This window comes from Oncorhynchus gorbuscha, linkage group LG12 (assembly GCF_021184085.1).
Source record: "Oncorhynchus gorbuscha isolate QuinsamMale2020 ecotype Even-year linkage group LG12, OgorEven_v1.0, whole genome shotgun sequence".
NCBI lineage: Eukaryota > Metazoa > Chordata > Actinopteri > Salmoniformes > Salmonidae > Oncorhynchus > Oncorhynchus gorbuscha.
This window is the reverse complement of record NC_060184.1, coordinates 85338618-85356624: the sequence shown is the minus strand read 5'-3', so window position 1 is coordinate 85356624 and position 18007 is coordinate 85338618. Positions and strand designations below refer to the sequence as shown.

Sequence of the window (18007 nt, the reverse complement as noted above, 5' to 3'; positions counted from 1 at the left end):
GACTGGGTAGCCTCTAGTTCTGTGTTCTAATGGAAGACTGGATATCCTATAGTTCTATGTTCTAACAGAATACTGGACATCCTCTAGTTCTGTGTTCTAATGGAAGACTGGATATCCTATAGTTCTATGTTCTAACAGAATACTGATCAGGCTCTAGAGTCTGTGGTTCTAATAGAAGAATGGACAGCCTCTAGTTCTGTGTTCTAACAGAAGACTGGACAGCCTCTAGTTCTGTGTTCTAACATAAGACTGGAATCCTCTCGTTCTGTGTTCTAACAGAAGACTGGACATCCTCTAATTCTGTGTTCTAACAGAAGATTGTACAGCCTCTAGTTCTGTGTTTTAATGGACGACTGGACATCCTCTAGTTCTATGTTCTAACAGAAGAATGGACAGCCTCTAGTTCTGTGTTCTAACGGAAGACTGGACATCCTCTAATTCTATGTTCTAACAGAAGTCTAGACTTCCTCTAGTTCTGTGTTGTTATAGAAGACCTGGACAGTCTCTCGTTCTAACATAATACTGATCAGGCTCTAGAGTCTGCGGTTCTAATAGAGGAATGGACAGCCTCTAGTTCTGTGTTCTAACAGAAGAATGGACAGCCTCTAGTTCTGTGTTCTAACAGAAAACTGGACATCCTCTAGTTCTGTGTTCTAACGGAAGACTGGACATCCTCTAGTTCTATGTTCTAACAGAAGACTGGGCATCCTCTAATTCTGTGTTCTAACAGAAGACTGGATATCCTCTAGTTCTGTGTTCTAACAGAAGAATGGGCATCCTCTAGTTCTGTGTTCTAACAGAAGACTGGATATCCTCTAGTTCTATGTTCTAACAGAAGACTGGATATCCTCTAGTTCTGTGTTCTAACAGAAGAATGGGCAGACTCTAGTTATGTGTTCTAACAGAAGACTGGGCATCCTCTAGTTCTATTTTCTAACAGAATACTGGACATCCTCTAGTTCTATGTTCTAACAGAATACTGGACATCCTCTAGTTCTATGTTCTAACAGAAGACTGGATATCCTCTAGTTCTATGTTCTAACAGAAGACTGGGCAGCCTCTAGTTCTATGTTCTAACAGAAGACTGGGCAGACTCTAGTTATGTGTTCTAACAGAAGACTGGGCAGACTCTAGTTATGTGTTCTAACAGAAGACTGGGCAGCCTCTGTTATTGTAATTTATTCCCTTCTATCTGAAAAACAATAAGCCATGCTCTTATCTCCAACAGCAGTGTTCCACCACTACAAGCCAAAACCAAGTCATTGCTTAATTTCTAGGTCAGGTTGGGTGGGTTTCTGCCCAGGCAGGCATAAATAACCCCTCTCCAAGGTCTGATTAGATGGGTTGCTGCCCAGGCAGGCATAAATAACAGCTCTCCAAGGTCTGATTAGATGGGTTGCTGCCCAGGCAGGCATAAATAACCTCTCTCCTAGGTCTGGTTAGATGGGTTGCTGCCCAGGCAGGCATAAATAACCTCTCTCCTAGGTCTGGTTAGATGGGTTGCTGCCCAGCCAGGCATAAATAACCCCTCTCCTAGGTCTGGTTAGATGGGTTGCTGCCCCCAGCTAGGTCTGGTTAGATGGGTTGCTGGATAACTAACCCCTCTCCTAGGTCTGGTTAGATGGGTTGCTGCCCAGCCAGGCATAAATAACCCCTCTCCTAGGTCTGGTTAGATGGGTTGCTGCCCAGCCAGGCATAAATAACCCCTCTCCTAGGTCTGGTTAGATGGGTTGCTGCCCAGCCAGGCATAAATAACCCCTCTCCTAGGTCTAGTTAGATGGGTTGCTGCTGTCACGTAAAGTAGGCCAGAAGGCTAAACTGGATAACCTAACCTCTATCAAAATAAAAAGATGGCGGAGCCGCAAAAGTTCTTCTGTGCAAAGGTGTTTATTTACAAGTGATTCCGGAACAAAAAACAACAGTACTGCCATCAACGTCTACCTTATGGGACAGCTTAAAAACAATGCTGCCCCATCCACAGCTCAATCCAAAACAAAAACCTCCCCATGACTGAAAGAGAGGCTCCTTTTGTAGGGCTAGCCCCTCCCCTCAGAACAATTAACCCTAATTAATTAATCAATTGACAATACAAACCTACATTTTCCATGAACTAAACATACTAAAGGATATACATTGCAACACGGTTTTAAACAATATCACAACATAACATTTACAACATTACATCACTACTGACAATATCTTTCAATATGCCCATATGCATTAATGAGCCATTTGGGACAGGCACTATAAAGCCAACCCAATTCCCTTAGCTCGGGTCCTTTTCCAGCATACCCGGAAGCTACAGAGATGGAGAGAGAGGAACAGAACAAACAAACAATGCGCTCATCCACAACATTGATAAGTATAATAATTATTGTATCTCTCAAATATGAACATTGACAAGTGTGAGGTGCATGCACCAAGACAGAAGTTCATTTGTGTGTCGACCCACCTTGTTAACTTATCTTATAATGGTGCAGGGAGGAGTGATGAATGTGTGTGCGTTAAAGAACCAAATGCTGCCCGCGGCCAGTGACGGACTTCTACGTCACAGCTGCCCAGGCAGGCATAAATAACCCCTCTCCTAGGTCTGGTTAGATGGGTTGCTGCCCAGGCAGGCATAAATAACCCCTCTCCTAGGTCTGGTTAGATGGGTTGCTGCCCAGCCAGGCATAAATAAACCCCTCTCCTAGGTCTGGTTAGATGGGTTGCTGCCCAGCCAGGCATAACTAACCCCTCTCCTAGGTCCGGTTAGATGGGTTGCTGCCCAGCCAGGCATAAATAACCCCTCTCCTAGGTCCGGCTAGATGCGTTGCTGCCCAGGCAGGCATAAATAACCCCTCAGCTAGGTCTGGTTAGATGGGTTGCTGCCCAGCCAGGCATAAATAACCCCTCTCCTAGGTCTGGTTAGATGGGTTGCTGCCCAGGCAGGCATAAATAACCCCTCTCCTAGGTCTGGTTAGATGGGTTGCTGCCCAGCCAGGCATAAATAACCCCTCTCCTAGGTCTGGTTAGATGGGTTGCTGCCCAGGGAGGCATAAATAACCCCTCTCCTAGGTCTGGTTAGATGGGTTGCTGCCCAGCCAGGCATAAATAACCCCTCTTGTTTGGAGACAGGATGTTTACTAAGACACTTTTTCTCGTCCACCTAGCGTTGATGACCCCGTTTATATTTTCATCAAAATGCAAGGGGTCAAATTGGATAATCTGTCAGGAATTCTGACTCACTGGCTGAAACAGGGATGTTCCTCTCGTCATAGCCTTTCCTCGCTGAAACAGGGATGTTCCTCTCGTCATAGCCTTTCCTCCATGAAACAGGGATGTTCCTCTCGTCATAGCCTTTCCTCCATGAAACAGGGATGTTCCTCTCGTCATAGCCTTTCCTCCATGAAACAGGGATGTTCCTCTCGTCATAGCCTTTCCTCCATGAAACAGGGATGTTCCTCTCGTCATAGCCTTTCCTCCATGAAACAGGGATGTTCCTCTCGTCATAGCCTTTCCTCCATGAAACAGGGATGTTCCTCTCGTCATAGCCTTTCCTCCATGAAACAGGGATGTTCCTCTCGTCATAGCCTTTCCTCCATGAAACAGGGATGTTCCTCTCGTCATAGTCTTTCCTCCATGAAACAGGGATGTTCCTCTCGTCATAGCCTTTCCTCCATGAAACAGGGATGTTCCTCTCGTCATAGCCTTTCCTCCATGAAACAGGGATGTTCCTCTCGTCATAGCCTTTCCTCCATGAAACAGGGATGTTCCTCTCGTCATAGCCTTTCCTCCATGAAACAGGGATGTTCCTCTCGTCATAGCCTTTCCTCCATGAAACAGGGATGTTCCTCTCGTCATAGCCTTTCCTCCATGAAACAGGGATGTTCCTCTCGTCATAGCCTTTCCTCCATGAACCGCTGATTTGAACGTTTAAAACGAAAACTCAAGTTCAAGTTCACGTTTGTTTATTAGTCATTCATTTGGGGCGGCAGGGTAGCCTAGTGGTTAGAGCGTTGGACTAGTAACCGGAAGGTTGCAAGTTTGAACCCTCGAGCTGACAAGGTACAAATCTGTCGTTCTGCCCCTGAACAGGCAGTTAACCCACTGTTCCTAGGCCATCATTGAAAATAAGAATTTGTTCTAAACTGACTAGCCTGGTTAAATAGAGGTTAAAGAAATAAATAAAAATAAAAATGAGTCATTCTCACTTGATTAACAAGTAGTACAGTGCAATGAATTGCTTACTTACAGATTCACCGCTCTACAAGTGTTTTATTGATTTATTTATTTAAACTTTATTTAACTGTGCAATAACAACAGGAAAGAAATTAAGTGAATAAAGAATAAAATAATAATAAATAATATCTCAATGAATAGAAAATAGGATAAACAGTTGCAACAACATCAGGAATGTTTTGATCAAACAAAGCATAAAGGAACTGTAAAACACACCAAACGAAGCACAGTGGAGTGGGAGCCTATAAGACACTCTCCCTACTCTTTCTATCGTTCACCTGTCAGTGGTCACTAGGGACAGGGATGAGAGAGAGGAAGCTATAAAGGACTGTTGGGACACAGCAACGGTGTCATTTATGCATTTACGACTCTGAAGCATCATGACCATACCTCCTCTGCTAGGTTTAGGGACTGAGGCTCTTGTTTTATCAAAGAGTTTGCGTTTTCTTCTGGCAGAGAGGTCAGGGACTGAGGCCCTTGTTTTATCAAAGAGTTTGTGTTTTCTTCTGGCAGAGAGGTCAGGGACTGAGGCCCTTGTTTTATCAAAGAGTGTGTGTTTTCTTCTAGCAGAGAGGTCAGGGACTGAGGACCTTGTTTTATCAAAGAGTTTGTGTTTTCTTCTGGCAGAGAGGTCAGGGACTGAGGCCCTTGTTTTATCAAAGAGTTTGTGTTTTCTTCTGGCAGAGAGGTCAGGGACTGAGGCCCTTGTTTTATCAAAGAGTTTGTGTTTTCTTCTGGCAGAGAGGTCAGGGACTGAGGCCCTTGTTTTATCAAAGAGTTTGTGTTTTCTTCTGGCAGAGAGGTCAGGGACTGAGGCTCTTGTTTTATCAAATAGTTTGTGTTTTCTTCTGGCAGAGAGGTCAGGGACTGAGGTCAAATCACAGTTGTTTTTTGTTGTTGTTGCAGTTTTCTCCCGTCCTCTTCGGACGACAAGATACACTTTGTTTTTACAGCTTTTTCTTTTGTTAGGGTTAGGGTTACATTCTACACACATTTTACATACAGAACCTTTTCTTTCTTTCTTACTTTATAGTAGTGACATAGCAAGAATAAAGTAAATTGCTATTTTGATATACATTACATCTGGATAGATAGTAATTATACATTGTGTAAATATTAAAGATCATGAGCTTTTAACCCCAACCCCTCAGCTACTCTCAGTCCATCCAACCAATCACCTTAACCCCACCCCTCAGCTACTCTCAGTCCATCCAACCAATCACCTTAACCCCACCCCTCAGCTACTCTCAGTCCATCCAACCAATCACCTTAACTCCACCCCTCAGCTACTCTCAGTCCATCCAACCAATCACCTTAACCCCACTCCTCAGCTACTCTCAGTCCATCCAACCAATCACCTTAACTCCACCTCTCAGCTACTCTCAGTCCATCCAACCAATCACCTTAACCGCACCCCTCAGCTACTCCCAGTCCATCCCACCTTAACCCCACCCCTCAGCTACTCTCAGTCCATCCAACCAATCACCTTAACCCCACCCCTCAGGTTCTATCAGTCCATCCCACCTTAACCCCACCCCTCAGCTACTCTCAGTCCATCCCACCTATCACCTTAACCCCACCCCTCAGCTACTCTGTCTGTCTGTCTGTCTGTCTGTCTGTCTGTCTGTCTGTCTGTCTGTCTGTCTGTCTGTCTGTCTGTCTGTCTGTCTGTCTGTCTGTCTGTCTGTCTGTCTGTCTGTCTGTCTGTCTGTCTGTCTGTCTGTCTGTCTGTCTGTCTGTCTGTCTGTCTGTCTGTCTGTCTGTCTGTCTGTCTGTCTGTCTGTCTGTCTGTCTGTCTTTTGTACAGAGTACTCTGTGGATGTTATTACGTCATAGAGTAGAGGACAGCCTAATGGAGACAGGATGTTATTACATCATAGAGTAGAGGACAGCCTAATGGAGACAGGATGTTATTACATCAGAGAGTAGAGGACAGCCTAATGGAGACAGGATGTTATTACATCATAGAGTAGAGGACAGCCTAATGGAGACAGGATGTTATTACATCATAGAGTAGAGGACAGCCTAATGGAGACAGGATGTTATTACATCATAGAGTAGAGGACAGTCCTAATGGAGACAGGATGTTATTACATCAGAGAGTAGAGGACAGCCTAATGGAGACAGGATGTTATTACATCATAGAGTAGAGGACAGCCTAATGGAGACAGGATGTTATTACATCATAGAGTAGAGGACAGCCTAATGGAGACAGGATGTTATTACATCATAGAGTAGAGGACAGCCTAATGGAGACAGGATGTTATTACATCATAGAGTAGAGGACAGCCTAATGGAGACAGGATGTTATTACATCATAGAGTAGAGGACAGCCTAATGGAGACAGGATGTTATTACATCATAGAGTAGAGGACAGCCTAATGGAGACAGGATGTTATTACATCATAGAGTAGAGGACAGCCTAATGGAAACAGGATGTTTTTTTTTCTTCAAATCAAATCAAAATCAAATCAAATTTTTATTTGTCACATACACATGGTTAGCAGATGTTAAATGCGAGTGTAGCGAAATGCTTGTGCTTCTAGTTCCGACAATGCGGTGATAACCAACAAGTAATCTAACTAACAATTCCAAAACTACTGTCTTATACACAGTGTAAGGGGATAAGGAACATGTACATAAGGATATATGAATGAGTGATGGTACAGAGCAGCATACAGTAGATGGTATCGAGTACAGTATATACATATGAGATGAGTGTGTAAACAAAGTGGCATAGTTAAAGTGGCTAGTGATACATGTATTACATAAGGATGCAGTCGATGATGTAGAGTACAGTATATACATATGCATATGAGATTAATAATCTAGGGTAAGTAACATTATATAAGGTAGCATTGTTTAAAGTGGCTAGTGATATATTTACATCATTTCCCATCAATTCCCATTATTAAAATGGCTGGAGTTGGGTCAGTGTCAATGACAGTGTGTTGGCAGCAGCCACTCAATGTTAGTGGTGGCTGTTTAACAGTCTGATGGCCTTGAGATAGAAGCTGTTTTTCAGTCTCTCGGTCCCAGCTTTGATGCACCTTTACTGACCTCGCCTTCTGGATGATAGCGGGGTGAACAGGCAGTGGTTCGGGTGGTTGATGTCCTTGATGATCTTTATGGCCTTCCTGTAACAACGGGTGGTGTAGGTGTCCTGGAGGGCAGGTAGTTTGCCCCCGGTGATGCGTTGTGCAGTCCTCACTACCCTCTGGAGAGCCTTACGGTTGAGGGCGGAGCAGTTGCCGTACCAGGCGGTGATACAGCCCGCCAGGATGCTCTCGATTGTGCATCTGTAGAAGTTTGTGAGTGCTTTTGGTGACAAGCCGAATTTCTTCAGCCTCCTGAGGTTGAATAGGCGCTGCTGCGCTTCTTCACGACGCTGTCAGTGTGAGTGGACCAATTCAGTTTGTCTGTGATGTGTATGCCGAGGAACTTAAAACTAGCTACCCTCTCCACTACTGTTCCATCGATGTGGATAGGGGGTGTTCCCTCTGCTGTTTCCTGAAGTCCACAATCATCTCCTTAGTTTTGTTGACGTTGAGTGTGAGGTTATTTTCCTGACACCACACTCCGAGGGCCCTCACCTCCTCCCTGTAGGCCGTCTCGTCGTTGTTGGTAATCAAGCCTACCACTGTTGTGTCGTCCGCAAACTTGATGATTGAGTTGGAGGCGTGCGTGGCCACGCAGTCGTGGGTGAACAGGGAGTACAGGAGAGGGCTCAGAACGCACCCTTGTGGGGCCCCCGTGTTGAGGATCAGCGGGGAGGAGATGTTGTTGCCTACCCTCACCACCTGGGGGCGGCCCGTCAGGAAGTCCAGTACCCAGTTGCACAGGGCGGGGTCGAGACCCAGGGTCTCGAGCTTGATGACGAGCTTGGAGGGTACTATGGTGTTGAATGCCGAGCTGTAGTCGATGAACAACATTCTCACATAGGTATTCCTCTTGTCCAGGTGGGTTAGGGCAGTGTGCAGTGTGGTTGAGATTGCATCGTCTGTGGACCTATTTGGGCGGTAAGCAAATTGGAGTGGGTCTAGGGTGTCAGGTAGGGTGGAGGTGATATGGTCCTTGACTAGTCTCTCAAAGCACTTCATGATGACGGAAGTGAGTGCTACGGGGCGGTAGTCGTTTAGCTCAGTTACCTTAGCTTTCTTGGGAACAGGAACAATGGTGGCCCTCTTGAAGCATGTGGGAACAGCACACTGGTATAGGGATTGATTGAATATGTCCGTAAACACACCGGCCAGCTGGTCTGCGCATGCTCTGAGGCGCGGCTGGGGATGCCGTCTGGGCCTGCAGCCTTGCGAGGGTTAACACGTTTAAATGTCTTACTCACCTCAGCTGCAGTGAAGGAGAGACCGCATGTTTCCGTTGCAGGCCGTGTCAGTGGCACTGTATTGTCCTCAAAGCGGGCAAAGAAGTTATTTAGTCTGCCTGGGAGCAAGACATCCTGGTCCGTGACTGGGCTGGATTTCATCTTGTAGTCCGTGATTGACTGTAGACCTTGCCACATGCCTCTTGTGTCTGAGCCATTGAATTGAGATTCCACTTTGTCTCTGTACTGACGCTTAGCTTGTTTAATAGCCTTGCGGAGGGAATAGCTGCACTGTTTGTATTCAGTCATGTTGCCAGACACCTTGCCCTGATTAAAAGCAGTGGTTCGCGCTTTCAGTTTCACGTGAATGCTGCCATCAATCCACGGTTTCTGGTTAGGGAATGTTTTTATCGTTGCTATGGGAATGACATTTTCGACGCATGTTCTAATGAACTTGCACACCGAATCAGCGTATTCGTCAATATTTCCATCTGACGCAATACGAAACATGTCCCAGTCCACGTGATGGAAGCAGTCTTGGAGTGTAGAGTCAGCTTGGTCTGACCAGCGTTGGACAGACCTCAGCGTGGGAGCCTCTTGTTTTAATTTCTGCCTGTAGGCAGGGATCAGCAAAATGGAGTCGTGGTCAGCTTTTCCGAAAGGGGGGCGGGGCAGGGCCTTATATGCGTCGCGGAAGTTAGAGTAACAATGATCCAAGGTTTTACCTCCCCTGGTTGCGCAATCGATATGCTGATAAAATTTAGGGAGTCTTGTTTTCAGATTAGCTTTGTTAAAATCCCCAGCTACAATGAATGCAGCCTCCGGATAAATGGTTTCCAGTTTGCAAAGAGTTAAATAAAGTTCGTTCAGAGCCATCGATGTGTCTGCTTGGGGGGGATATATACGGCTGTGATTATAATCGAAGAGAATTCTCTTGGAAGATAATGCGGTCTACATTTGTTTGTGAGGAATTCTAAATCAGGTGAACAGAAGGATTTGAGTTCCTGTATGTTTCCTTCATCACACCATGTCCCGTTAGTCATGAGGCATACGCCCCCGCCACTCTTCTTACCAGAGAGATGTATGTTTCTGTCTGCGCGATGCGTGGAGAAACCCGTTGGCTGCACCGCCCTGGATAGCGTCTTTCCAGTAAGCCATGTTTCCGTAAAGCAGAGAACGTTGCAGTCTCTGATGTCCCTCTGGAATGCCACCCTTGCTCGGATTTCATCAACCTTGTTGTCGAGAGACTGGACATTGGCAAGAAGAATGCTGGGAAGTGGTGCGCGATGTGCCCTTTTTCGGAGTCTGACCAGAACACCGCCTCGTTTCCCTCTTTTTCGGAGACGTTTCCTTGGGTCGCTGCATGAGATCCATTCCGTTGTCCTGTTTGTAAGGCAGAACACAGGATCCGCGTTGCGGAAAACATATTCTTGGTCGTACTGATGGTGAGTTGACGCTGATCTTATATTCAGTAGTTCTTCTCGACTGTATGTAATGAAACCTAAGATGACCTGGGGTACTAATGTAAGAAATAACACATAAAAAAACAAAAAACTGCATAGTTTCCTAGGAACGCGAAGCGAGGTGGCCATCTCAGTCGGCGCCGAAGTTCTACTATCTACCTCTATGATGTTATTACATCATAGAGGACAGCCTAATGGAAACAGGATGTTATTACATCATAGAGTAGAGGACAGCCTAATGGAAACAGGATGGTATTACATCATAGAGTAGAGGACAGCCTAATGGAGACAGGATGTTATTACATCAGAGAGTAGAGGACAGCCTAATGGAGACAGGATGTAGTGATCCATTTTGGAACCATTTGGTTACATTGTTATTACATCATAGAGGACAGCCTAATGGAGACAGGATGTAGTGATCCATTTTGGAACCATTTGGTTACAGTGTTATTACATCATAGAGGACAGCCTAATGGAGACAGGATGTAGTGATCCATTTTGGAACCATTTGGTTACAGTGTTATTACATCATAGAGGACAGCCTAATGGAGACAGGATGTAGTGATCCATTTTGGAACCATTTGGTTACAGTGTTATTACATCATAGAGGACAGCCTAATGGAGACAGGATGTTATTACATCATAGAGGACAGCCTAATGGAGACAGGATGTTATTACATCATAGAGGACAGCCTAATGGAGACAGGATGTTATTACATCATAGAGGACAGCCTAATGGAGACAGGATGTTATTACATCATAGAGGACAGCCTAATGGAGACAGGATGTAGTGATCCATTTGGTTACAGTGTTCGTGTTTCCTGATCCCATACATCTGATGATTTGGATCTTTGCTGTCATTTTGACCAATGACATCAAGACGTTCCAGTCAGGAGACCAGTCAACTCTCTCACAGATGAACCCATTGTTCAATGACTCTGTGGCTGTTCATTGATGAGGGCACTTTGTCTTCTTCCTCACAACTTTGTTGCCCTGGGGATGTGACAGTAAGAAAACAGATCACTCTAATGTGATTAAAGGTATTAGCACCAATAGCAGCAGCCAAATGACTAGGGCCGAAGGGTAACCACAGATAGACAGCACCTATAGAGTCAGACCACTGTTGGGAAAGAAAACAAATGGACGGACGGAGGGAGGGAGGGACAGACACATAGACCACTGTTGGGAAAGAAAACACAACACCCAGACATCCCCAATGACCTGAACACCAGCTAGCTTGCTAGTTAGCTAGCGCTCCAGTCTGAAAAGGCCAAACCGTAGCAGAACACCTGGTTGACTAGTAAGACAATACTGTGTTAGGTAAAGGAACAGATTGGTTTTACTGTAAACGATGATGCTTACCATACGGGAAGCAAAAAAGTTAGAGGTCTGTCTACATATATTCAGGACCATGGAATTAGCCTGGATGACACCAGTATGAGTCTGTCTACATATATTCAGGACCATGGAATTAGCCTGGATGACACCAGTATGAGTCTGTCTACATATATTCAGGACCATGGAATTAGCCTGGATGACACCAGTATGAGTCTGTCTACATATATTGTTATTTTAGATGGTGGTGTTAGTTTAGCTGGTGTTAGTTTAGCTGGTGTTGTTAGTTTAGCTGGTGTTAGTTTAGCTGGTGTGTTAGTTTAGCTGGTGTTGTTAGTTTAGCTGGTTGTGTTAGTTTAGCTGGTGTTGTTAGTTTAGTTGCTGGTGGTGTTAGTTTAGCTGGTTGTTAGTTTAGCTGGTGTTGTTAGTTTAGTTGGTGGTGGTGTTAGTTTAGCTGGTGGTGGTGTTAGTTTAGCTGGTGTTGTTAGTTTAGCTGGTGTTGTTAGTTTAGTTGGTGGTGGTGTTAGTTTAGCTGGTGTTGTTATTTTAGCTGCTGGTGTTAGTTTAGCTGGTGGTGTTAGTTTAGCTGGTGGTGTTAGTTTAGCTGCTGGTGTAGTTTAGCTGGTGGTGTTAGTTTAGCTGGTGTTGTTAGTTTAGCTGGTGGTGTTAGTTTAGTTGGTGGTGGTGTTAGTTTAGCTGGTGGTGTTAGTTTAGCTGGTGGTGGTGTTAGATAAGCTGGTGGTGGTGTTAGTTTAGCTGGTGGTGTAGTTTAGCTGGTGGTTTTAATTTAGCTGGTGGTGTTAGATAAGCTTCTGGTGTTGTTAGTTTAGATGATGTTGTTAGTTTAGCTGGTGGTGTTAGTTTAGTTGGTTTTGTTAGTTTACCTGGTGGTTGTTTAGCTGGTGGTGTTAGTTTACCTGGTGGTTGTTTAACTGGTGTTGTTAGTTTAGCTGGTGGTTGTTTAACTGGTGGTGTTAGTTTAGCTGGTGTTAGTTTACCTGGTGGTTGTTTAACTGGTGGTGTTAGTTTAGCTGGTGGTTGTTTAGTTGGTGTTGTTAGTTTACCTGGTGGTTGTTTAGCTGGTGATGTTCCTTTAGCTGCTGGTGTAGTTAGCTGGTGTTGTTAGTTTAGCTGGTGTAGTTTACCTGGTGGTGTTAGTTTAGCTGGTAGTGTTTGTTTAGCTGGTGTTAGTTTAGCTGGTAGTGTTTGTTTAGCTGGTGTAGTTTAGCTGGTAGTGTTTGTTTAGCTGGTGTAGTTTACCTGGTGTTGTTAGTTTAGCTGGTGTAGTTACCTGGTGGTGTTAGTTTAGCTGGTGTAGTTTACCTGGTGTTGTTAGTTTAGCTGGTGTAGTTTAGTTGGTAGTGTTTGTTTAGCTGGTGTAGTTTAGCTGGTAGTGTTTGTTTAGCTGGTGTCGTTTACCTGGTGTTGTTAGTTTAGCTGGTGTAGTTACCTGGTGTTGTTAGTTTAGCTGGTGTTAGTTTAGCTGGTGTTAGTTTAGCTGGTAGTGTTTGTTTAGCTGGTGTTTGTTTAGCTAGTGTTGTTAGTTTAGCTGCTGGTGTTAGTTTAGCTGGTGTTAGTTTACCTGGTGTTGTTTGTTTAGCTGGTGTAGTTTACCTGGTGTTGTTTAACTGGTGGTGTTAGTTTAGCTGGTGTTAGTTTAGCTGGTGTTAGTTTAGCTGGTGTTAGTTTAGCTGGTTGTGTTTGTTTAGCTGGTGTTTGTTTAGCTGGTGTTAGTTTAGCTGGTAGTGTTTGTTTAGCTGGTGTTAGTTTAGCTGGTTGTGTTTGTTTAGCTGGTGTTAGTTTAGCTGGTAGTGTTTGTTTAGCTGGTGTTAGTTTAGCTGGTTGTGTTTGTTTAGCTGGTGTTAGTTTAGCTGGTTGTGTTTGTTTAGCTGGTGTTAGTTTAGCTGGTTGTGTTAGTTTAGCTGGTTGTGTTTGTTTAGCTGGTTGTGTTTGTTTAGCTGGTTGTGTTTGTTTAGCTGGTGTTAGTTTAGCTGGTGTTAGTTTAGCTGGTTGTGTTTGTTTAGCTGGTTGTGTTTGTTTAGCTGGTTGTGTTTGTTTAGCTGGTTGTGTTTGTTTAGCTGGTGTTAGTTTAGCTGGTTGTGTTTGTTTAGCTGGTTGTGTTTGTTTAGCTGGTTGTGTTTGTTTAGCTGGTTATGTTTGTTTAGCTGGTTGTGTTTGTTTAGCTGGTTGTGTTTGTTTAGCTGGTTGTGTTTGTTTAGCTGGTTGTGTTTGTTTAGCTGGTTGTGTTTGTTTAGCTGGTTGTGTTTGTTTAGCTGGTTGTGTTTGTTTAGCTGGTTGTGTTTGTTTAGCTGGTTGTGTTTGTTTAGCTGGTTGTGTTTGTTTAGCTGGTTGTGTTTGTTTAGCTGGTTGTGTTTGTTTAGCTGGTTGTGTTTGTTTAGCTGGTGTTTGTTTAGCTGGTTGTGTTTGTTTAGCTGGTTGTGTTTGTTTAGCTGGTGGTGTTTGTTTAGCTGGTTGTGTTTGTTTAGCTGGTAGTGTTTGTTTAGCTGGTAGTGTTTGTTTAGCTGGTGGTGTTTGTTTAGCTGGTTGTGTTTGTTTAGCTGGTAGTGTTTGTTTAGCTGGTAGTGTTTGTTTAGCTGGTAGTGTTTGTTTAGCTGGTTGTGTTTGTTTAGCTGGTGTTTGTTTAGCTGGTTGTGTTTGTTTAGCTGGTTGTGTTTGTTTAGCTGGTTGTGTTTGTTTAGCTGGTTGTGTTTGTTTAGCTGGTTGTGTTTGTTTAGCTGGTTGTGTTTGTTTAGCTGGTGTTAGTTTAGCTGGTTGTGTTTGTTTAGCTGGTAGTGTTTGTTTAGCTGGTGTAGTTACCTGGTGTTGTTTATCCAGAGTTGTTTATTCTCTATTGTTCGTAAGGAGGAGCTTCATAGTCCCCAGCTGAAGTCTTAGTATGCGTCCTAAATGGAACCCTTTTGAGTGCATGATCTTTGACCTAGGTCTGTCGAGGACGTACCCATAGTGATGATGCTAAACTTCAGGTACTGATAGGGAGAGACACAAGAGAGTCAAATTGCAGTTTAAATATGAAAAGTACTCTGGGGGTGAAAGGTGGTCTGAACAAACAGGATCAATTATATACCCTAGACAGGGTTTCAAACAAACATTGATAAAGCGGTTGTGACACATGAGAAACTAGTGACTATATTTAGCTAAGTCCCTCATGGAATAGGAGTTCATGGAACTTGATCGTAGTGCACAACCTGTCAACATGCCTCTGAAAATGGAAAGGTCAGAGTTCCTCGTCAACGTCATGGAACTGGCTGACCAAAAGGTTGTACAACACTGTGACCAAGGCTCTCCCGTTAATCAGACAGAATGGACAGATACTACAAAGACAACAAATCTACTACACAAACAGGAAATGTGGAAAGTAGTGGTGGGAATTAGAGAGAGACAGAAAGGGAGTTACAGAGAGATTCTGACTGTCAAATTGTTTTGACTAGAACTAACCTCTCCAAGAGTCTAAATCTGACCTCTCCCAGAGACTAGAACTAATCTCTCCCAGAGTCTAAATCTGACCTCTCCCAGAGACTAAATCTAACCTCTCCAATAGTCTAAATCTGACCTCTCCCAGAGTCTAAATCTGACCTCTCCCAGATACTAGAACTAACCTCTCCCAGAGACGAGAACCAAACTCTCCCAGAGACTAGAACCAACCTGTCCCAGAGACTAGAACCAACCTCTCCCAGACAATAGAACTAACCTCTCCCAGAGACTAGAACTAACCTCTCCCAGAGACTAGAACCAACCTCTCCCAGAGACTAGAACCAACCTCTCCCAGAGACTAGAACCAACCTCTCCCAGACAATAGAAGTAATCTCTCCCAGAGACTAGAACCAACCTGTCCCAGAGACTAGAACCAACCTCTCCCAGACAATAGAACTAATCTCTCCCAGAGACTAGAACCAACCTGTCCCAGAGACTAGAACCAACCTGTCCCAGAGACTAGAACCAACCTGTCCCAGAGACTTGAACCAACCTGTCCCAGAGACTTGAACCAACCTGTCCCAGAGACTTGAACCAACCTGTCCCAGAGAATAGAACTAACCTCTCCCAGAGACGAGATCTAAACTCTCCCAGAGACTAGAAATAATCTCTCCCAAGAATCCATTTTTAGGATGGGAATAATGTTTGTAAAGAAAAATACCAGAATCCCAAATAACAACAATGAGTGTCATATAAATGCTACTAGCCAATGACATTTGGAGTATAAAAGTATCATATAAACAATGTTGTCTTACTCAGGGTTTATTCTGCTTTAGGAAACAGACACTGACGACAGATGACATGAATAAGAGAGTGGGAGAAAGTTAATACGGCATGCGAACCACGGATGTCATGCTGTTGAAGTTTGATCTTAAGCTTGTGAATTAAGGTAGTATTGGAGGACACTAGAACCTGTTCTTCCTTCTGCTAGACTCTCCTATAAACATCATGCTAAACATCTTCCTTCTGCTAGACTCTCCAATAAACATAATGTAAAGAGCTTTCCTCTCACCCATGATCCCTCTTTCTCTCTCCTCTACCTCTCACCCATGACCCACTCTCTCTCTCCTCTACCTCTCACCCATGAGCTAACTCTCACCCATGACCCCTCTCTCTCTCCTCTACCTCTCACCCATGACATGTTCTCTACCTCTCACCCATGACCCCCCTCTCTCTCCTCTACCTCTCACCCATGACCCCCCTCTCTCTCCTCTACCTCTCACCCATGACCCCCCCCCTCTCTCTCCTCTACCTCTCACCCATGACCCCCCTCTCTCTCCTCTACCTCTCACCCTTGACCCCCTCTCTCTCCTCTACCTCTCACCCATGACCCCCTCTCGCTCTCCCCTTCCTCTCACCCATGACCCCCTCTCTCACTACCTCTCACCCATGACTCCCCCTCTCTCTCCCCTACCTCTCACCCATGACTCCCCCCTCTCTCTCCTCTACCTCTCACCCATGACGCCCTCTCTCTCCTCTACCTCTCTCACCCATGACCCGCCTCTCTCTCCTCTACCTCTCACCCATGACCCCCTTCTCTCTCTCCTCCACCTCTCACCCATGACCCCCCTCTCTCTCTCCTCTACCTCTCACCCATGATCCCTTGCTCTCTCCTCTACCTCTCACCCATGACCCCCTCTCTCTCCTCTACCTCTCACCCATGACCCCCACTTTCACTACTCTACCTCTCACCCATGACCCCCTCTCTCTCTCCTCTACCTCTTACCCATGACCCCCTCTCTCTCTCCTCTACCTCTCACCCATGACCCCCCCCTCTCTCTCCTCTACCTCTCACCCATGACCCCCCCTCTCTCTCCTCTACCTCTCACCCATGACCCCCTCTCTCTCCTCTACCTCTCACCCATGACCCCCCTCTCGCTCTCCCCTTCCTCTCACCCATGACCCCCTCTCTCACTACCTCTCACCCATGACTCCCCCTCTCTCTCCCCTACCTCTCACCCATGACTCCCCCTCTCTCTCCTCTACCTCTCACCCATGACGCCCTCTCTCTCCTCTACCTCTCACCCATGACCCGCCTCTCTCTCCTCTACCTCTCACCCATGACCCCCTCTCTCTCTCCTCCACCTCTCACCCATGACCCCCTCTCTCTCTCCTCTACCTCTCACCCATGATCCCTTGCTCTCTCCTCTACCTCTCACCCATGACCCCCTCTCTCTCCTCTACCTCTCACCCATGACCCCCACTTTCACTACTCTACCTCTCACCCATGACCCCCCTCTCTCTCCTCTACCTCTTACCCATGACCCCCACTCTCACTACTCTACCTCTCACCCATGACCCCCTCTCTCTCTCTTCTACCTCTCACCCATGACCCCCACTTTCACTACTCTACCTCTCACCCATGACCCCCCTCTCTCTCTCCTCTACCTCTTACCCATGACCCCCTCTCTCTCTCCTCTACCTCTCACCCATGACCCCCTCTCTCTCTCCTCTACCTCTCACCCATGATCCCTTGCTCTCTCCTGTACCTCTCACCCATGATCCCTTGCTCTCTCCTCTACCTCTCACCCATGACCCCCTCTCGCTCTCCCCTTCCTCTCACCCATGACCCCCCTCTCTCACTACCTCTCACCCATGACTCCCCCTCTCTCTCCCCTACCTCTCACCCATGACTCCCCCCTCTCTCTCCTCTACCTCTCACCCATGAGCCCCTCTCTCCTCTACCTCTCACCCATGACCCGCCTCTCTCTCCTCTACCTCTCACCCATGACCCCCTCTCTCTCTCCTCCACCTCTCACCCATGACCCCCTCTCTCTCTCCTCTACCTCTCACCCATGATCCCTTGCTCTCTCCTCTACCTCTCACCCATGACCCCCTCTCTCTCCTCTACCTCTCACCCATGACCCCCACTTTCACTACTCTACCTCTCACCCATGACCCCCCTCTCTCTCCTCTACCTCTTACCCATGACCCCCACTCTCACTACTCTACCTCTCACCCATGACCCCCCTCTCTCTCTCTTCTACCTCTCACCCATGACCCCCCTCTCTCTCCTCTACCTCTCACCCATGACCCCTATCTCTCTCTCCTCCACCTCTCACCCATGACCCCCCTCTCTCTCCTCTACCTCTCACCCATGACCCCCCTCTCTCTCTCCTCTACCTCTCACCCATGATCCCTTGCTCTCTCCTGTACCTCTCACCCATGATCCCTT

General features: G+C 45.9%; 1 protein-coding gene across 1 annotated transcript; it reads right to left on the bottom strand.

Moving 5' to 3' along the window:
• Positions 1–3193: 3193 nt before the first annotated feature.
• On the bottom strand, positions 3194–17332 carry LOC123990437 (ribosomally synthesized cyclic peptide ustiloxin B precursosr-like). Its single transcript, XM_046290976.1, has 2 exons — positions 17322–17332; positions 3194–3902 (listed from the first exon to the last, which is right to left on the bottom strand). Exons 1-2 carry the CDS (start codon positions 17330–17332, stop codon positions 3194–3196), a joined length of 720 nt encoding a protein of 239 aa, XP_046146932.1.
• Positions 17333–18007: the final 675 nt, after the last annotated feature.